Raw genomic sequence first — 22,222 nt, forward strand, 5'->3', positions numbered from 1 at the left:
AGGTCTTCAATGATTTTTCAAATTTGATTCGGTACTTGATGGCAAATAGCATAAAAATTCATTTTTGAGAGGATTCTTGGTTGGGTGAGCTTCCTCTCAAGATTCAATTTCCAAATCTTTTACAAGATACGAGAACTACGAATGTGTTTGTTTCCTCAATTGTAGATTCATCCTCTTTAAATTCATCTTGAAATTTCAATTCTCATCAAAACCTTTCTAATCCAAAGATTGAGGATCTACCTAGCCTCCTATCATCCCTACATCATGTGTACATATTACCTTCCTTTCTAAATAAAAGAGTTTGGTTATTGACACCCTCAAAACTTTTCTGTACCTCTTTCTATAAAGCACTTGTAGACTTTCCTCACTCTACTATTACGACCTCTTTTGCTTGCTCCTACTAAGTTAATCTAGAACACAAAAGCTCCAGCTAAGGTTCAGGCTTTTACTTAGCTTGTGGCTAATAAGAATGTTAATACTGACAACTTCTTTCAAATGAGGAGGCCCTACAAAGCTCTTAAGACCAAACCAGTGTGCTATGTGCTTAAAGAGTAGTGAATTAGTCGACTATCTTTTTCTTCAATGTCCCATTGCACTAGAACATTAAAATAGATCGTTTGGCATAGCCAATCTCAAATGGGTTCCTCCCAAAGGCATGGTAGAGATTTTGGAATCTCCTTTAAAGGCTTTGAAAGCCTACCAAAAGGGAAGATTCTTTGGCAAGTAGCTATTTTTACCTTGATTTGGTTTATTTGGCTAGAGAGGAATCTAAGGATCTTTTAGGATAGATGGAAATGTGTGGATGCCATGCAGGACTTGAGTTACTTTTTCTCCCCCCCTATAGGCCTCAATCACCAAGCTTATCGTTGATATTCCTTTGTATCATTTAATACTTGATCGGAAGAGTGTTAGCCACTCAATCAGATCGAAGAAGAAAGTTATGATCAAGAATGAAAATATCGGTTTAATTTTACAGATATATTGATATATATTGGTGGGAAGTTTGACAAAAAATATCAGTGAGATAGAAATCGATGAAAACTTATAGAAATGTCGATGAAAACTTCAAGAAATGATAAAATATGAAATAATATACATATTTAAATTGTTATATATATTTTGTGACATTATATAATGATATATCGAATTTAAAAACATATTGATATTAAAATTATAATATATTTAGTCTAGCTATATTAAAGGATATAAAAAAATGATAATATATGTATAAATATTTTTTTATTTAAAAATATTCATATTTTTATTTATAAATTTATATTTATCTTATATTTAATTATTATAAAAAATTAAGCTAATTAAAATTAATAATGTTATTTTAATTAATTTATAATATTTTTAAATTATTTATTTATAACATGGTCCAATGGTAGGAGCCACTTCTTTTCATGTCCTTTAATTAGGTTTGAACCTTGCCTATGAAGTTGGCCTTTTATGAATTTTTTGTTGGGTTTAAGTGTGGGCAATCCCACATCGAAAGTTTAAAAGGAAAAAAGGCTACATTTAATAAGAATCGCCACAATGTCAACTCACACATTGGACATGGGCCTAGGATGGAGTTGGGCTTGGATTGGGTCCGATTACTCATGATTCTTTGTAGGCCCAATTACTTAAAAAATTTGAGAGAAGAGAAGCACGGGTGACGAAATTTCCAGAAAATCGGTCAAATATAAAAAATTATCGGCAAAATGTCAAAATATCTCCGATTTATCGACAAAACAATGAAACTTAGAAAAATCAAAGGATCAAGATTTCTCCTCCATATGCCGTATCTAGCCCTTCTGATACCTGAAATTTTACCGATATTTCGACAAAATATCCTGACATTTTCAACACTGGTTATGATTAATTTGTTACCCCCTCCAATAGGTTCAGCAAAGTTAAACTTTGACAAATGTTCTTTGAGTAACCTTGGTCGAATAGGTATTGGAGGTGTGATTAGAAATCACTCTCATAAAGTATCAAGAGCTTATTCTAAGAATGCAGAAGCAAGATTGGCTATCAAAGAAGGGATATCGACATGATTGGAGGGTTTGCTGCAGACTAAAGCTTTATGCTTATCCAATCTAGTTGTAGAGGATATTCTGGCACTTTAATATCTTTGGTGACTAATAGAGAAAGAGGCCCATAGAAATTTGTCAACAAGACGCACAAAATCATAAATATTGCAAGCGAGTTGGTTTGTTCTTTCTTTTAGGTTACTCACTCAGCCAACCAAGTCATAGATCGGTTAGCCAAACAAGGAGCTAAGCATTTTGCCTCCTTTGTTGAGGACTTTCTTCCCCCTTCAGTGTCTATTGTTTTTATCTACTGTACATAAGTTGGTTTTTTCCATTTTGAGGTTGGGCTAGTTTTTGTGGATCCAGTTTCTTGGTTACTTTCTAACAAATCTTTGTACGTCCTTGAAGGATTGTTCATCCTTTTTGTATTTATCAATTGATTGATGAATGAAGATTTTCTGACCAAAAAAAGGGGATATTTGCTCATCAAATTATACGTGACTGATTAAGAGAAGAGAATGCATCTGCAGTGTTTGAATGGCCACAAGGATGTTGTGTCAAGCACTCAGTTAGTCATGCTTCATGCGAGACAATGTAAGGCAGGAAGGAAAGCAATAAACATCGAGTACATAAAATTTTGAAGAAAAAAAAACCTTAATATTTTTTACCAGAAACAACAAGATCCTGCAAACCATAAATACGTGGAGATGTGAAAAGATACCCTTAATGAAGCCTGAAAGTAAAAGCAATATAATAAAACATACAACAAACATTATAACAACTCAAAGAGGCATGTGATTGCCCTGCAAAAATCTATTACCTAATTGCACCATGAGCCAAATAAGTTACCAAATGGTTATTTTTGGAATGTGGACCAAAAAGAACAACCAACCTCCAAAGACAGATCCAAAATATTGTGCAGCAAAGAATGATCTCTCTTTCTCTAAGACATCCGGGCTACAATTGTCGCTTAATTTCCCCCCACAAACAAATTACTGATATCCAAAATCTTTACCAGGTCAACCCTTCCAACAAGGTTAGCACATTGGCCAATGAAAAAAGTCTAACTACCCCTCCCTCATGATTTTGTTAAATCCACCAATGCCTAACTGTCCTAGATCACCTAGAGAACTATCATCGAAGCAGAGGTTCAGGCAGCCTACTGGAGAAGAAACACAAAACACTACCATTAGCCAATATGTAGCTTCTCATCAATCAAACATAATTGCATTTAATGGGATGCCCAACAACTTTGGGGAAAAGATATAACCCAATTCCCAAACTGAATCCATAGGTTTCCATCAATCCTTGAAAATCTCAGCATTCTTCTCAACCAGCTCAACCAACATAAAGTGTAGCTATGGGCCAGCATACCCTACCCCTGTGGTTGCCTCCAAACCCAAGAAAAGCAAGCCTAAAAGTTCTATTCCAAAGCTCCCTCTCCATATGACAACAAAGAAAAAGCGGATCTTCTATCCCATTCCTACCGAATCACAAACATTCTTCTTGTTTTTCTTAATTGCCTTCTAAAATAAAAGTGAGGTTGAAATGCAAAAATCAACTAGGTGATATTTCCACAGAAGGGCATATTTTAAAAGAATTCAATTGAAAAATCAGAAATAAAAGTTTTGTCCATAGGCAAAACAGAATCTTTAAAATTAAATTAAGCAGGTAATTACAGTTCTAGCAGAGTATCATTTGAACATTAATTCTAGTTTCTACTATAATTGAACAACAACAGCAGGTTGAGGTTAAACCTTCACAATGAAATGCAGGAAAAAAAGAAAAGTGATGCACGCAATCAAGATGATTAGATTTTTAATAAATAACAATACAACAAGCCTTTGAGGCCTGGCTCAAGTGGTTAAGGGTTGAGAAGGGTTTGTGAGAGGTTCCAAGTTCAAGTCCCAGTGAAGACAACAATTTACTCATCAGAACAAAAACAACAAAAATAATAATAATAGTACACTAATAACATGCATTAATGACCCAAAATTATAGTTGATCCAGATTCCAGCAGTGTCACCAGCAAGAGTATGTGCATGTGAAACATAATTATAACCTCAAGAGAATGTGTGTGCACAAATATTTATAATGTTCAATGATATAAAGTACAACACATCATCACTGAGCAATTAGAATTCATTTCCCAGCCATACCACTTTCCTCTTCCAATGCTTCAGCTCCACCTCCAGCAGCTAGATTAACAGACTTATCAGACAGCAGCTGGTCATCTCGCTTTGGAACCAGAATGAACGTTGACTTGTCTTTTGCACTTGTGCTCTTTGCAGTATCCCGTAAAACATACTGCTCATCAGACAAGAGAAGCATTACTTACCACTATACTTCTGTTATCTCACCTTGCAATCAACCATTGATATCTAGATGGGCAAACACAACTAAAAATTGAACATACAATAAACATTGCTAAAATGAGGATGAGGGTCAAAGCACAGGCCACACACACAACAAAATGATACAAGACTATAAAAACCATTTCCACCTGGAAAAGAATCATGCATGGAGTTTACTGGTGGCAAAGCATCCTTCCACTTACATGTTCAATCTATAAGCCAAACAGATACAATTTGATTTTCTCCAATTTTTATACATTCTGTACCATTTTTCCTTTTCTTTTTTTTGGGCTTCTGAAGTGTTGGTCACTCACTTCACATAAGATATTACATATGAATAAGATATTACATATGAAAGGTCAAATGGATCACATATGCAATCTGCAAAATTTTGATGACTTTGATAATAGCGGCAAGGAGAACCACCCTAGATAAAGAGAGAATGAGAATAACCTCTCTACAATTTGTGGAAATACATCTGGGGCATAGTGAATGTCTTTGTGCCAATATTACTATAACTGATCCCAGGTTAACAGCTCTGATGCAACTCTGGACCAATATTTCAGTCAAAAATTGGGGACAAGGGGGATAGGTGTGGAAGGAAGGAAATAGGATAACTTTGGACAATGAAGAGTTTTCAATACATAGGATGAAGAATTCTTTTGTGTGTAGTTTTTGGTCTTGGATTAAGTTTTATATAGACGATGGACCTTTACCTTTAATCGACATTTTTCATTGGTTGGGTTCTAGGTGAGGGCGGGTAAGGTTTTTTGTATCCCCTCTTATTTTTTGTTAATTTTTGCCTTTTGGCGCCTGCTGTATACTTCTTATATGCTTTGGGCCTCTTTTTTCTTCATTTATAAAATTTTCTTCTGCTTTTATCTATAAAAAAATAAAAAATAAAAAAAAATAAAAGATAGGTGTGCATTCGTAGCAATCAAAGTGTACACTCTATGCACTACCAATTAATCCCATAATTAGAAGTTTACATTAGAGGAATGTTTGCCCATCTTGCTTCCCTATCTTGGAAGAGTAGAGTAAGCTATCCCCCATATAAAGAGAGTGGCAGAAAATGGATGAATGAAAGATCCAAGAACAAGGGGTCACTCCTTGGGGGAATAGTGTTAGTCTCTACAAACCATTATTTTTTATAGGAGAATATCTATTATATTAATAGTGCCTAACAAAAAGTGCACTTAATACACAGTATAAAAAAGGCACCAAAAGGTCATACCTAATGGTAGAATACACAAAAGCACACTTAATAGTGGTAGAATACACAAAAAACAATTCCCACCCACTACATAGAGCTCTGTCCATCAACAAAATCCAGCATGGACAAAGAAAGTCCTCCCATTTACACTCTAACTCACTCCAAAAAATTATACATAAATGACTGTTTGATTGATTGGTCAACTTTTGCAATATTACTGAATCCTCACCTATTTCTCTTCTACCAATTGGTCCATAATGATGAGTCTAACAACAAAAATTAAAAACAAAAAACAAAAAAATAAAAGAAAAAAGGAGGTCCAAGATTGTTTTATATGAGTCAACTGAATTCACCAAAGATCCTATATTTTGGGCAAGGAAACCACTTATTTATATATACATCAGCTATCAGCCATTTTCTCAATCTCTAGGACCACATTCTTTTTAGCTGTCCTCCAGATCATATAACTCATTCAACTGGAAGCAGATAGGTTCTTCATGGTCCATCACCAGTCCTTATATACCATGCATTCCTGAAATCAAAGAGGATCACAAACTCCTATCGGCTTTGTTGGGTGACAAAATCGTCATAGAGAACTTTCCTTCATTTCATCCTCAGTGCTACCTCTCACTTCTCAAAAGATGCATTCATTTACCGCCAATCATGCATCTCAACATCCTTACTTTAGTTAGGCTCATTGAACAGTTGTTTCTCGATTGCCAGCATGCCATGCTGTAAAGCATGGCCAACAAGTATAGCTACATTACAAAACCCACATTTGTAAATCCCAACCTTGATGCTTAGTAAACAATCAAGTAACTCTTCGGAATTTGTTCATCCTGAATTACATATGCGGAAACATCCTTTTCAGTCTCACCCTCATCCCTCAACTCTGCTCCTAGTTTTGATAAACTTACTTCCATACATTAGGTCTTAATCTTGTTTATCCTAGAACTCCCAAATCATTCAGGAACTCTCCATTTCAAATTCATAGTTAACCAATGCTCCAGTTTCATCAACCAAAATCATATTCCATATAGACAACAGAATCCTTGGATTCCTCCATAATATACCACTAAATTCATCCATAACCATTCCAAAAAAGGATGTAGCCAAATGCCATGTCATTCACTATTTTTATTCTGTTTCTAGTACACAGTATACTTCCAGTGTACACAGAAGCACCCCACCCCCCCAACCTCTTTTTTTTATATGTAAATTTTTGTCCCCATTTGGACTTGAACCTAGAACCTCCTACAAACCCTCCCCATCCCTTTACCACTTGAGTTAAGTGTTGATTACCATATCTCTATTTGCCAATCAAAAAACAAAATTCTCATTCACTAGATTAGCATACAATGATAGACCCTCTTTCAAAAACTCACATCTTCTCAAGAGACCTACTTTTTTATTTTATTTTTTCAAAAAGATGCATATCATCTTGTCAGAGGCATAATTATGCCTTTACAAACTCAATGCATGAGTACCATAAGAAGGATTTTCTTTCTAAATGGTTATATCAATCTTATAAATTTGAAAATAATTTCCAAGGTTAATCTCCTAGACTAAGAAACTCAATTGAAATTCTTTATACCTCCATTTCATGTCTTGCACTTTGATTGACCACTCCCAAATTCCATTATGCTACTCATAATTTAGTAGCACTATAGTCTGCACACCTTTAATTAACACTTCTATTTCTATCCTTAGTACAAAGTGTATTCATTTCTGTCATGTTGTTAGTTTCTATTCAAAAACCCAAAAAATAGGAAAAATCAACCTAAAAAACCATTATGTATAGGTTAATGAAGTCCAAAATACTGTAACATTCTTCTTATAGCAAGAATAATGACCAATGTGAACAGTAAGTCCTCTTAATTTAAGTCTCAAAGAGTTTTTACATTTTAGCTCTCTTTCTATCCCTTCCATGTCCGTTGCCGTAATGATCCCATGTGCATAGTTGCACCCATCTAATGTTTCATGAAGATAAATGATGGTTTCCCCATTGATTGAGTAATTTGAGTTTGTAGTTGTCAAGATGGGTTGGATTGTGAACATATCTGGAAACACATTACTTTTGGAATTATGGTTTCAAATAAGCTGGAACAGAAAAAATGGTTCAAAATCACCAACACCATAGTCAGGTAGTTACATTGTTGCTCATGGAAGGCTATTGTACAGGTTATCTAAAGAAGAATCTTTCAGAAGATGGCGAAGTTTTTTGAAGTGGAGAAAAAGGCTCTCTAGGTAAAGTTTGAAGGTTCCAATGGGGGAACTTGGATCTCAATAACAGAGAGGAGTCGAGGGTTTGTTGTCTCAGTAGGATTTGGAAAGGAGGAGTTGGAATGGTTGTCGAGGCATTTGGAGAAATCTGTGGAGTTGGAGGCTTCCAGGGGTTTTATTCGAAAGATTAGGGGCAAGACTAAGACTCACTTGATGGAGATTTGTTACAATAATAGAGGGCGATTCATGAAAATTACAGAAATTGTTACAAAAAGGAAACCACTAATGCCCTTAGGAAGGCGATTTCTTCAGTGCAAGATTTTTTTGATCAAGCTAAAAGAGTTTCAAAGGAGACGTTTGAAGATTTTCAGGCGAGTAAGGGCATTTACAGAGGATGTCGGTCCTACACAAACGTGGTTGCAAAGGGAGGACCTAGGAATGGAGCTCTGTTGCCAGTTGGAAAATGGGCCAGAGCTGTAATTTGTGAATGCATAGAAAAAGTTCAAGATTGGGTTCATGTAGGAAAAGTTATTGCGAGGATGATGGATACAAAAGGAATGGTGTCTGTAACCCCTATTTCCGCTTACAAGGGGTGTTTCTTTGTGGATTCTGTAAGGAGAGCCGAATGGTACCAAGAGCAAGGAAGTTTATTAGTGGGAGGAAGGTCTATTCTTCTGAGGAGATGGTCACCAAGAGAAAATATCGTTGTATTTGGAAAATTCAGAAGGGGTTGGTTAGAACTAAAAGGTCTTCCTTTTCATTTGTGGGATGAAGTTCAGTTGAAATACATTCTGAAAAAGTGGGAGAGGGTAACAAAGGTGGCACGGGACTCCTTGAAGCTTATAGACTTGTCGAAGGTGAAATTGTGGGTGGAGATGCTTCCAAATGTCGTGCTACCTACATTGCTAGAGGTGGAAGATGGGGCTTGGTCATTCACAATCACAGTTTCAGTCACCAGAGAAGATGAAGAAGACAACCTTTTCAGGTCTGAGTCAACCCGTAGCAGGGACAAGTTGATGCCAGCGGGAGGTTGCATCTCTCAGAGGCCAAAAAATGCAGAGGGGCTATGCGGTAACACTAGGGATAATGAGTGTTGTAGTAGGAGGCTTCTCCCCCGATCACATTATCGTTATTCAAGTTCAAACTTGGCTTCCAAAAGGGAGAATGGCTGGGGAGGGAGTCTCCTAGGCCCAGTGGAAGGAAACAATAACGGCCCCACTATGCCTGAGACCTTGGTTAAAGCCCGACCTGTTAAGGCCCAGATTGGGACGAAAAACCGTGGGCTTCCTACTGGTCCAATTGGTATTCAAGCCCACGAGATTGTAGCGTTGTCATCCTCAACGTTCTAGCGCACAGGATCTTCTGCTGTTTGCACACTCTCAAGATCCAGTTGAAGTTAGGGCCAATGAGGACGAGGCTTTCTCTGATGAGGATGGTCAAGCCTTTGAGAGAAAGGCCCAGTCTCTTCCCAACCATAGCCCACCATCAACCCCAATAGTGGGTTGTAACTTAAAAGGCCCGTCGTGGTTGGGCCAAAGAATAGGAGGAATGAATCCCTCTGTTAAGACGGATTTGTTACGAAGGGGAGAAGATTCTGCAATGAGAAAGGGGAAAGCTTCTGAGGTTCAAACGAGAGGCTTTGCGCAGAAGGAAGAGAAGGTCATTTCAAAGAAGTTGTGGACTACCCTTTTGCCTCCAAGTTTTGATCGCCGTCAAGGACTTCGAAGTCACAGTAAGCCTCTTTTGCTCAAGAAGTCATCGTCAGTTAGCGAAGAGTGTCTAATGGAAGAGGATTTCGGGGCAGGATCTCAAATGGAACGAGGACTAAGAGCGAGTCCTCTCTTTCACTGTCAATCAACAAGGAATCGAAAGTGGTGTTCAGGGGAAGGGGCCTCGTCGTCAAGAGGCGAAGCGGCTTTGCGCAATCCCCATTTTGAAGAAGACAAAGAAGGTTTTTTGGGTCGAGTGGGGTCGTATCTCCATGGTTCATCAATCACGGATTTACCTTCTAATCCATAAATCAGGGGTAAAGGGCTCAGCTTTAAGGGGAATTGTGAAATGCCGATAGTTGAAAACTTGGAGGTATGCCTGTCTTCTCCTTCTCAATCACCCGAGTCTTCTTCTACCCCTTCTTGTGGTTTGGCACTTCCTTTGCTGAGTCCCTCTGGTCCAGATCTTCCTAGTTCAGTCTCTCATTCTCAGTCTCCTATGAAAAATCGAGCAATTTCTGAAATTTTTTCTACAAAAGACGTTGTTGGCACTTTTTATCAAAAATATGATGGCAATCATGTCCGTGATGAGGTGGAGGCCCAGTTTGCTTCTTCAAACCAGATGTCCGAGAGTGTTAACCCCAATAAGTCTAAACCCATTTTGCCTAAGGAGGTCTCCAATCTGGTTATAGTTAGCCAGGGTGGCGAGTTCCAAATAGATGGTCTATCCCCCATGAAAATGGATAAAGTGCGTGAGGTTTTAAGTTCTCTGGATATTAAGGTTTATTCCAAGAGGAAGAGCAAATGCTCCACAAGTATATGAGACCTATTGGAACTAGTTTGGTGGTTTAGGGTCTGTAAGGTTTCTCCGTGAAAATAATCAATTGGAATATCAAAGGTTTGGGATCAAGGAATAAGCGAAGGGTGGTTAAAGATTTTTTGAGGTCAGAGAATCCGAACGTTGTGATGATTCAGGTAATAAAAAGGGTAGAGTGTGACAGAAGGTTTGTGGGTAGTGTTTGGACGGGTCAGGAATAAGGAATGGGCTGCTCTTCCGACATGCGGGGCTTCAGGTGGGATTTTGATTATTTGGGACTCTAAAAAACTGCGCAATGAGGAGGTGGTAATAGGATCCTTCTCGGTCTCAGTCAAGTTTGTTTTGGATGGATACAGACCTCTTTGGCTATTCGCAGTTTATGGTCCAAACAACCCCTTACTTAGGAAGGATTTGTGGGTGGAGCATTTAGACATTTTTAGCCTATCTTTCCCATTATGGTGTGTGGACGGTGATTTTAATGTCATAAGGAGAAGTTTAGAAAAATTGGGTGGTTCTAGTTTAACTTCAAGCATGAAGGACTTTGATGGTTTTATAAGAGAATGTGAATTGCTTGATCCACCTTTACGGAACGCATCTTTCACTTGGTCAAACATGCAAGAGTCTCTCGTGTGTAAGAGATTTGGATCGTTTTCTTTACTCAAATGAGTGGGGGCAATTCTTTCCTCAAAGCCTTCAAGAAGCCCTTCCTAGAAGGACATCGGATCATTGGCCGATTGTTTTGGATACCAACCCGTTCAAGTGGGGCCCAACACCTTTTAAGTTTGAGAATATGTGGTTGCAACATCCTAGTTTCAAGGAGAGCTTTAAAAGTTGGTGGAGAGGTTTTCAAGGAAATGGGTGGGAAGGTCACAAGTTCAAGAGGAGATTACAATTTGTTAAAGCTAATTTGAAAGAGTGGAATAAGGTTTCTTTTAGAGAGTTAAATGAAAGGAAAAAAAGCATGCTCAATGATTTAGCTAACTTTGATGCCATTGAGCAAGTAGGGGGTCTCACTTCTGAAATTTTAGTTCAAAGAGCCTTAAGAAAAGGGGAGCTAGAGGAATTAATTTTAAGGGAAGAAATTCATTGGAGACAAAAAGCTAGGGTGAAATGGGTTAAGGAAGGGGATTGTAACTCAAAGTTTTTTCATAAAGTGGCTGATGGCAGGCGAAATAGGAAATTTATCAAGGTGTTGGAGAATAAAAGTTGCTTAGTGTTGAATAATTCTGAGAGTATCACAGAGGAGATTTTACTTTACTTTGAAAAGCTCTACGCGAGTCCTACTGGAGAGTCTTGGAGTGTTGAAGGTTTAGATTGGTCCCCTGTATCGAAAGAGATTGCGTCTAGGTTAGACTCCTCTTTCATTGAAGAAGAGATTTCTAAGGCCATTTTTCAATTGGATAAGGATAAGGCGCCAGGGTCTAATGGCTTTACCATTGCAGTATTTCAAGATTGTTGGGATGTGATCAAGGATGATTTAGTGAGAGTGTTTGCAGAGTTTCACAGAAGCGGGATTATCAATCAAAGCACTAACGCCTCCTTCATAGTTCTATTACCCAAAAAAAGCTTGACAAAGAAAATTTCAGACTTTAGACCTATTAGCTTGATCACTAGTCTCTACAAGATAATAGCCAAAGTGCTTTCAGGGCGTCTAAGAGGGGTACTACATGAAACCATCCATTCTACTCAAGGCACTTTTGTTCAAGGGAGACAAATATTGGATGTAGTTCTCATAGTCAATGAGATAGTGGATGAGAAAAGGCGATCGGGGGAGGAAGGAGTCGTCTTCAAAATTGACTTTGAAAAGGCTTACGACCATGTGAGTTGGGATTTTTTGGATCACGTGTTGGAGAAGAAGGGGTTTAGTCTTAGATGGAGGAAATGGATGAGTGGTTGTTTGTCCACGGTATCTTATGCAGTCTTGGTGAATAGAAACGCTAAAGGGTGGGTCAAGGCTTCTAGAGGCTTAAGACAAGGCAACCCTTTATCTCCTTTTTTGTTTACTTTAGTCGTAGATGTATTGAGTAAGATGTTACTGAGAGCAGAGGAAAGAAATTTGTTGGAGGGCTTCAGGATGGGTAGGAACAGAACTAAGGTGTCCCATTTGCAATTTGCAGATGATACCATTTTCTTTTCTAACACAAGGGAGGAAGAATTGCAGACTCTCAAGAGTCTTTTGTTAGTGTTTAGGCATATTTCTAGGCTCAAGGTCAACCTTGAAAAGAGTAATATTTATGGCATCAATCTTGCTCAGAATCATATTTCTAGGTTGGCTGAATTGCTTGATTGCAAGGCTTCTGGTTGGCCTATACTCTATTTGGGTCTTCCTTTGGGAGGGAATCCCAAGGCTTGTGGCTTTTGGGATCTAGTGATTGAGAGGATATCGAGAAGATTAGATGGGTGGCAAAAGGCTTATTTATCTTTTGGAGGAAGGATAACTCTTATTCAATCTTGCCTCACCCATGTGCCCTGTTACTTCCTTTCCTTGTTTAAGATACCCGCTTCAATGGTTGCAAAAATTGAGAGGTTGCAAAGAGATTTTTTATGGTCAAGGATTGGGAAGGTAAAAGAGATTATCTAGTTATAGTTGGGATGTAGTGTGTAATCCGAAGGTAAAAGGGGGATTAGGATTTGGGAATATTTCTCTAAGGAATCTCGCTCTCTTAGGGAAATGGTTGTAGAGGTACCCTAAAGAGGGTTCAGCTCTATGGCATCAGGTCATCTTAAGCATTTATGGATCACACTCTAATGGTTGGGATGTTAATACTATAGTCAGATGGTCACATTGTTGCCCTTGGAAGGCCATTACACAAGTCTTTCAGAAGTTTTCCAAGTTTACTCGGTTTGTAGTAGGAAATGGGGAAAGAATTCGGTTCTGGGAAGATTTGTGGTTGGGGGACCAACCTTTGAAATCCCAATATCCAAGACTATTTAGAGTAGTCTCGAATAAAAATATTTATATTTCTTCAATTCTCGGTTCTACTCATCCTTTCTCTTGAAACTTTAATTTCCGTTGTAACCTTTCAGATTTTGAGATAGAAGATTTAGAAGGCCTTATACGGTCACTTGATGGTTTGCATCTATCACCTTCGGTTTCAAATGCCAGATCCTGACCTTTATCTTCTTCAAGGCTTTTTTCAGTCAAATCTTTCTTTCTAGCCCCATCCCAATTTTCTAGTTCTCCTTCGATCTTTCTTACTAAGTTCATTTGGAATTCTCAAGTACCTTTCAAAGTCAAGTCCTTTGTCTGGTTAGTGGCACACAAAAAGGTAAATACTAATGACTTGCTATAATTGAGAAGACCCTACAAAGTTCTTAGTCCTGATATTTGTATTCTGTGCATGAAGTATGGGGAATCAGCAGATCATCTTTTCTTACATTACTCTTTGACGATGGGGTTGTGGCACAAATTATTTCAATTAGCCAAGATGGATTGGGTCCCCCCGAGGAATCAATTATAATGGTTTTGGTTTATCTAAGAGACGGATAGTGTTGTGGCAAGCTGCGAGCATCGCTTTAATTTGGGTTGTGTGGCGGGAAAGAAACGCGATGATTTTTTAGGATAAAATAAGGAATTTAGAGTATCTTTTTTTTTTTTTTTTGATAAGTAAATCAGAAATTCATTAAAGAAGAGGCAAAAAGCCACATAGTATACAGGTGATATACAAGGCGGCTAAGGCCTCAAAACAAAAAAAACCAAGAGAGACTCACCACCCCTTAAGTGGATGTTAACCACTCCAAAAAGCCTATAAGGGATGGAGACTCCTCACCTATATACAATCTAGCCCAGCTCCATAAATTACAAACAAAAAAATTCTTTAAATTTTGAATATTCAACACACCCCCCCAAAAGTTAATCTATTTCTCTCCTTCCAAACCGTCCAAAAAATACACAACGGGATGGATTTCCAAACCTTTTTCCACCCCATCCCACACAAAGATGGCCCTACTAGGAGCCCCTAAGGGCAGCCCCAAGTACTGAGAGGGCAAGGATCCCACCCTGCAACCCAACTCCACTGCCAGCTCTTCAACCTCATCCACCTCACCAATTGGGATGATTTCACTTTTTGCCAAATTAATCCTTAGACCTGAAGCAACTTCAAACCAGAATAGGATCCAATTTGAATGAGTTAAATGCTCTTTGCTAGCCTCACAGAACACAATTGTATCATCAGCAAAGAATAAATAGGAGATGTTCATAGGAGATCTTCTACCACCCCGAATGCTACATCATGAAAGGAATCCCCCCTCAACAGCTCTCCTAATGAGAACATCTAGCACTTCCATTCCCATCACAAAAAGGTAAGGAGATAGCGGGTCTCCTTGTCTAAGCCCCTTAGAACTTGGGAAAAAGCCAGCTGGAACCCCATTAACCAATACTAAAAATTTGGCTAATGATAAGCAACTCCACATCCACCCTAACCACTTTGACCCAAAACCCATTTTTTGCAAAACCTTCAACAAAAACTGCCAGTTAATGCTGTCATAGGCTTTCTCTATATCCAATTTGCAAATGAGCCCCTTCTCTTTTCTTTTCTGCCACGAGTCTATCACCTCATTTGCAATTAAGGAAGCATCAAGAATCTGTCTTCCCATTACAAAGGCATTCTGGGCAGGGGAGACCACCTTTCCGACCACTTTCTTGAGCCTATTAGCTAACACTTTAGCCAACAGCTTATAGAGCCCCCCCAAAAGGCTAATAGGTCTAAAGTCTCCCAGATCCTCAACCCCACCTTTCTTAGGAATCAGGACCAGGAAAGTGTTATTGAGACTCTTAGGAAAAGAACCATGGTCGTGAAATTCCTTAAACACTTCCATAATCTCCTCCTTAGCAAAGTCCCAACAGCTTTGCCAAAAGGCCACAATAAAGTCATCCGACCCAGGGGCTTTGTCCCCATTCATCTCCATCAAGGCCAAATGAACCTCATCCTCTGAAAATGAAGCTCCAGATTCTCCGCTTCTTGCTAATTGATCTGGTCTAGCTGAAGCCTCCCAATATCCGCCTTCCATCTCGTATCTTCTGAAAGCGACTGCTGAAAAGCATTAGCAATTCCTTCCCTCACTTCCTGCTCCTCTGAGAGCCACTCCCCATTAATCTTAACTCTGTCCAGGGAGTTGTTTCTACAATGGGCATTTGCCATACGATGGAAGTTTCTGTCCCCTTCCCTTAGCCAGACCTCCCTTGAAAGTTGTCTCCAATGAATTTCTTCTAGGAGCACCCACTTTTTATAGCTATCTTTTGCTTCCTTTTTAAACTCCGTTTCCTCCACTGTCAGACTTCTCTCACTTTCCACTCGGTCCCAGAAATCCACTTGCTGTAGGGCTGAAGATTTGTTACAATCCAACCTCCCAAACACCTCTCTATTCCATACTTTCAAATTTTGTTTGATTCCCTACATCTTAACAACCAGTCTAAAGCTAGCACTACCCCTGACCTCCATCTCGCGCCACCAGCTTCGAATAAGGTCTTTGAATCCCTCAACCTTGAGCCACATATTTTCGAACCTGAAAGGAAAGGGACCTCTTCTTATCCCACCCCCCACAAGAAGAACTGGGAAGTGATCAGAAACAAGCCGGGGCAGCCTACTTTGGAACACTCCACTGAAATGATCTAACCAGCTAGAGGACAGGAGAAACCTGTCCAATCTAGCCCAGGACTGGTTATTAGGACCCCCACTCCAGGTGAACTCCCCCCCCCCCCCCCCCCCCCCCCCCCTTTTCCCTGTAACAGAAGGTCTACCAGCCCTAACTCATCAACAATCTCAGCAAATCTCCTCATCTCTGAAGTTATTCTCCTCTGACTGCTCCTTTCCCTTTGGAGGAGAGTTATGTTAAAATCCCTCCCCCCTCCCCCCCAAAGGCACCAGGAGTCTTTCCGAAGACCTTTAATCGCCTCAAATTCTTCCCAAAGACATTCCCTTTCCACTTTTGTGAACGGACCATAAACTCCCGTGAACACCCAGACAACCTCATCTTCTACATTCCTGAACCTGCAGGATAAGGAGAATTGGCCCTCCTCCCAGTCCAAAATGTCAAGCAACCTTTTGTCCCAATAGATCAAGATACCTCCCGCAGTCCCCTCCGCATCCAGAGCTCTCCAGTCTAAAAATCTCCCCGAGCCTAAGCTTCTCACAACACCCTCCGACATAGGTTGAATTTTTGTCTCCTGGATACATAGTAAATCAACCTTCTAGTTCCTTATGAAATTCTTGATAATTTTCCTTTTGGAACTATCGTTTACTCCCCTCACATTCCAACTCAAAACCTTTAGCTTAATTGGATTACTACGATTTGACTCCCTTTGCCCTGTGAGAGGCATTTCTGCTTATTTCCCCCCTCGTAATTCACAGAGCACTCCAACCTCTTTAATTCCCTTTCGAACTTTGACCTCTCCAGAAGTTCTTTGCTGTGTATCCTCTCCCGTCTCTTTCTGATTTTAATCAAGAAGCTCAAAATTTCCTTTTCCAATCCCTCCGTCGGGTATCCCAGAAAGTGGATGAACTTTGCCAGGCTACTTTCCTTCCATTTTTCCTCATTCTCGTTTCTCACAACTTGGGTCTTGAGCATGCCAGAATCCCCCTCCGCACCCCTGGCCTTATCGTTGATTCTATTATCTTCTTCCAAGACCCAGTAGCCATTGCCATCCTCATTAGGTCCCTCCTCCGCTGTCAACCACATTGTGTTCTCACTCCAGAATTCCTCCCCTATAATCTCAGAACAATCGTAAAACTCCCCCTCCAGAGCCCAATCAAAAGAAAGAGAATTAAGATGAGAAACCCCCAAAACCCTTTTTCCCCTAGAATAAGAAACTGACCCATACCTCAGAGCTTCCTCTTCGAGAGCCCGATCTGTCTCTAAGTAGCTAACTTTCAATTGTTGCTTCCTGAAGTCCTCAGTTTCCCAAGCATCAAAGGGCTCCGTCTCTAAAAAGTTCACACTCCTGGAAATGTTGCATTCTAGAAGACAGGCCTTCTCCTGCGAGCCTCTACTTAAAGCCTAGGCTAGGGGCGTGACTAGGCTGACCCTTTCCAGCCCATCAAACCCAACTCGCTTTGAGCAATCCACCACTTCAGCCTGCCACCTAGTCGATAGGCTTGCCTCTGGCCCATTTGCGACAACCACCACTTCTTTTAACTTTAAGCCCAAAGATTTACTTTGCAAGATAGGCCCACCAACCCTCCTCACATCTTTTGAGCCCATGATCGAGCCTGATGCAGGAGGCCCATGCGCCACCACATCGGCCCAGTTCCGGGTCGTCGAGTCTTGGGCCCGGTTTTCAAACTCCCGGCCCAACCCACTCTCTTGCTCACCCATCACTTCAACTGACAGAGTCAGCGTCTCGAGCCTCGCGCTCCCTGACTCTTCCTCCACACGCAACCCCGTGCTTGAAACAGCTTCACCCCTAACCTCACCACTTTTTCGCCCAGACGCTTCACCACCATCCACCAATTCCTTCCTCAGCTTCGGTCTTAGCTCCCACCAAAGCATAAGGTAGTAGACAAACTCCTCAACTTCGATCTCCACCCCACTCGGCATAAAATCTTCATTCGTTTTTTCAAAGATTCGAGCCCACTGAAGATCCCCCAACTTCTCCGTCTGTGGATCAATTGCGACGAAACCCCCACACTCGTCCTCCACTCTTCTCAAAATCGTCAAGTTCCACAACGAGATTGGGAGTCCGACAATTTTGACCCAGACTTCCTTTCTTAACTCTTCCTCTACCCAGCAACCAGTCCTAGGGTTCCAGTGTTCCAGTCCCAACTGAAGCCCTCCCAACAAACGTTTCCCTGAGGATAGAACACGTCTTGCTTCTTCCAAGGCATCAAACTCCAGCAAAACCCTATTCTTCTCCAGTCTTGCCAGCCCTAAATTTCCTTTTAGCCCCCAAGAGTTTGCCATTAATCTCCCCAATTTCTCCAGGTCCTCTCCTCCTTCTGCACTAGATTTCCAGCTCGCAACAATGCAATGTTCCAATTTCTGCAAATTTCCGAGTGTTTCCTCCCTTCTAACCTTCACTCTGACTAAGTTATTAACCCTCCAACTTGGTCTCTTCGCTACTTTTGCAAACGATCTCTCCAAGGCAAATTTCCCCACTACCCTTGCTTCCTACTTATTTGCTTTTCTGCCCATAGCTCCTTCCATTTGTTGAATTTTCTCCGCCATGGTCACCCATCCACCTTTGTTCCCTCCACCTTTCGGAATGAATATGCTAAAACTCTTCCTTTCCGCATCAACAACCCCTAACCGAATAAACCCCCCTGCTCTATTGGTTCCTCGCATCAAGGAGTACAATCTCCCCTTTTCCTTCCATCCACTTCCCCATTTTCCCTCTTTCTTGTCTTTAATGCAATGGTTTAAGCCCTCCACGAAAAACCCTAGGCTCTCCAATCCCAGTCGGACCCATGACGAAATCCCTCTCTTCTTTTCCATAATGATTACTTGGAGTTTTCCTTTTCTTTCTTCTAATACGATCTCAAACACCTTAGACTCCACTGCAAAACTGCTCTCCTTCCTTCTTCTTCAATTCGCTGCACTATCTTCTCCCTCCTTACCGCCTCGCTCCCTCTCACTCTCTCCCATCCGCTCTCCCATCCATACACTAATATTTTTGCAATTCTAATTTTATTAGTGAGGCATGCTTCAAGGCTGACCCTAGAGCGTTCCAAAAACACATTTAAGCATTCAATAAATAAATAAATAAATAAATCTAGAGTCACAAAAGGCATATGTGAATTCAGAGTATCTTTGGGATTCTATTTATTTCCTTGCATCTCTTTGGGCTTTCTATTCCAAGGTTTTTAAGGGGACTCCCCTTAATGTGTTACAACTTGACTGGTTAGCGGTATGTAATTCCAAAGGGTTGGTCTAATCTAGAGGGTTTGTTTGTTTTTACTGTGTACTTTCTTGTTTTTGTATTCTTGTAGTTTAGTTTTCTTTAGTGGGAGGATTTCTCATCCTTCTCTTGTACTTTTTTTTTTTTCTATCAATATATCCCTTTGTCGTTTCCTATCAAAAAATAAATAAAAAAATACAAGTCCTCTTAATTTTGTGGCAACTAGTTTTCTCATTGTTCGCAGAACAATGGGTGGTGTCAACTTCAATCAAAGACATATCAAAAAAATGAAAAGATTAAAAAAAAAAAAAAACTTCAGCAAAGGGGTCCTCTTAAGCTAGCAGGGATCCTTCATCAGGAAGAGAAGAAAGAAAGCATGGAGGACTGCCCCTTTGTGCATTTTTTGGACTGTTTCGAATGACATAAATAATAGGTCCTTCAAGGACCAGGAACAAACGGATCAAGTGCTAAAATTTTCTCCTATATGTTTATTTTTGAAGTAGGTGAGGGTGGGCCTAAATGAAGCAACAATGTCCATTGTAGACTTAGTCCATTGGTTGGGTGTTACGTAAGGGGAGGGAGGTTATTGTTTTTTGCTTTTTGTTTCGCCATTTTGATCTTGCTGTTGGTGCCCTTGTATACAACCCATGTACTCTGATGTGCAATTTTTAAAGGCGCTGTTAGTATATCCTTTTTAGCTTGCTTATCAAAAAACCAAAAAAATGAGGAACTGATAGGTAAAATCAAAAGTGTATAGATAAAAAGAAAGGGGCGTCCCAAAGCATACAAGAAGTATACAATAGTCGCCTAAGGGTAGAACCAAAAGCAAAGAAGGCTACAGAAAACAACACCTGCCCCAACCTAGAGCCCAACCAATCAAAGAAATTGCAAGATAGAGGCCCGTCATCTATAAACAGCTTAGTCCAAGACCACAAATTACAAACAAAAGAATTTTTCATCCTTTGGATCGAAAGCTCCTCATTTTCAAAAGGACTGTTTCTTTCCTTCAAAAAACAATAATCATCATGAATAATGCCAACACTGATGACAACAATGAAATAGTAAGTATGTTGGGTGGGTTCACCAAATTTAAGATGTTGCCTGTGTCTTAGGCTCCTTTCATGAACACAAGCCAATTGTAAGAATGATTTAATAGCAGAACAAGTATCAACCAATTTTTTTCTAATAGGCAACAAGTATCCACCGATTTTGCCTCCATGTATGATTTCAAGGGTGAAAAATAGGTAGTCCAAGATTTGATTTTGGGTGGATAAAAATGTATGCTACTAAAACTTCAAACATGAAAACATAAAAGACAGATTGAAAGAGATTCATGAAACTGAAAAATAAAAGCGAAAGCAGCCAATAAATCTATACAAAAAGGCAAGCAAACCTAAGCAACAAATCACATAAAGGTAGCAACATATGTTATAAGTACTTCAAATAAGATCACAGAGAGGTTGATGCCACCCAAGCTACCAAACTACAACCTCTTTTAGGGAAATAACAATATCTAACACCATCATCAATATAACTACTTTTTCCTTCATGACTGAATCAAACTAATGGAGAAAAATACATACCATTGTGGTGGAGAGTCTTCTCTTTTCAGAACCCCGTTTTGATGAGCCCAGACTTGGATTTCCAGATGATGACCCACTGGCCCTTCTGCTTAGTTTTCCATTAGATAATGATCTCTGTCACCAATTATAGAATATACTTAGGCGATATCACACTAAAAAATAAATAAGCAAAAGATCTCTCCTCAATCATAGAATATACTCAGAAGATATAAGATTAGAGAAGAAGAAGAAGAAGAACTCATCAATCACAGAATACACTCTGGAGATATCACACTTGAGAAAGAGAAGAAGATCTCTGTCAGAGATCATAGAATACTTGGGAGATATCACACTAGAAAAGTAGTCAGAAATCATAGACACACTGAGGAGATATTATCATAGAGGAAGAAGAAGAGTTGCTAGATATCACATTAGAAGAGGAGGACAAAGAAGAAGATGATAAAAGACACTAGGACTCCAAAAAAATAAAGTTCGACTGTCAATATCATAAAACCTATGGATTCAAACTACCACAACAATCACTGATGAATACAAAATTCATTCCTTGCTTGTTACCATACAGAAGACATTTCAGAACAAAATATCATCTATAAGTAATGCAATTATTCCTTTCCCTGTCAATTAAAGCTCCAGCAGTGGAAATATCCTCTTCCAATATAAGCACTCCCATTTTTTTTAAGATCAGAAGCTAACATGGAACTGCTTCCAATCACAAAGGTAAATGGATACAAGGAAGAAGGCTAGTGCATTTATGGCAAACTAGAAAAAAGAAAAAATAGAAACCAGGGAACCGAAAAAGGGATTTGAAAAACCCAACACACCCTACAAGCATTCAGGGAAAGGTAGTTCCCAACAAACTAATAATTGCACTTTGCAGAAATAGGCATCTAGTAGAATGAGAAACCCATCAACCAAAAGAAATCCCTGATTTTGAGATTCCATGCCCCTCTCTTCCTCTAAGATGCTTGCAAAAAAAAAAAATTAGTTAAATCCACCTCCAGTTTAAGACTATTAATCCCTAATGTCTTCACCTCAAACAAGTCTTCTAGAAAGGCAAGAATTTCTATCTCAATGGTCAACCCATAAGCAATAGGCTTTGCAAAAGCCCCAGTCATTTTTTGATAGATAAACACACAACGATATATTAGATAAAGGGAGCTTGAAAGGCGACCCAGAGCATACAGGGAGTATACAATTGCCACCTAAAAACAGAAAAAACAAAAGGGAAAAAACCTCACCATCCCTTAACAAGAACCCAACCAATCCACAAAGTTAAACAAAGTTAAGGGGCCTACAGCTATAAAAGATTTAGCCCAAGAAAAGAGATTACGAATAAAGGAATTTTTCAATCTTTGAACCACCAGGACCTCATTATCAAAAACTATCCTATTTCTTTCCTTCCAAACCGTCCAAAATAAGCAAAGAGGAGCTGCCCGCCAAACCTTTCTATGCTTCTTGTCCTTAAAAGTAAT

General features: G+C 39.6%; 1 protein-coding gene across 9 annotated transcripts in view; it reads right to left on the reverse strand.

Annotated features, from left to right (window-relative positions):
* The window catches only part of LOC100852735 (regulator of nonsense transcripts UPF3), a 46,009-nt gene that overhangs the window by 17,518 nt on the left and 6,269 nt on the right, over positions 1-22,222 (reverse strand). For all 9 annotated transcript variants that reach the window (XR_009467165.1, XR_009467164.1, XR_009467163.1 and 6 more), the window contains exons 6-7: positions 20,751-20,864; positions 4,178-4,325 (exon numbers count right to left, since the gene is read on the reverse strand). Coding sequence is in view for 6 of the 9 variants with exons in the window: in XM_059741332.1 (XP_059597315.1) it covers positions 4,178-4,325; positions 20,751-20,864 (262 nt within the window). In the remaining 3 variants the exon portion in view is untranslated. The remainder of the gene's footprint in view (positions 1-4,177; positions 4,326-20,750; positions 20,865-22,222) is intronic.

The sequence above is a fragment of the Vitis vinifera genome, chromosome 12 (genome assembly GCF_030704535.1).
Source record: "Vitis vinifera cultivar Pinot Noir 40024 chromosome 12, ASM3070453v1".
Taxonomy (NCBI): Eukaryota; Viridiplantae; Streptophyta; class Magnoliopsida; order Vitales; family Vitaceae; genus Vitis; species Vitis vinifera.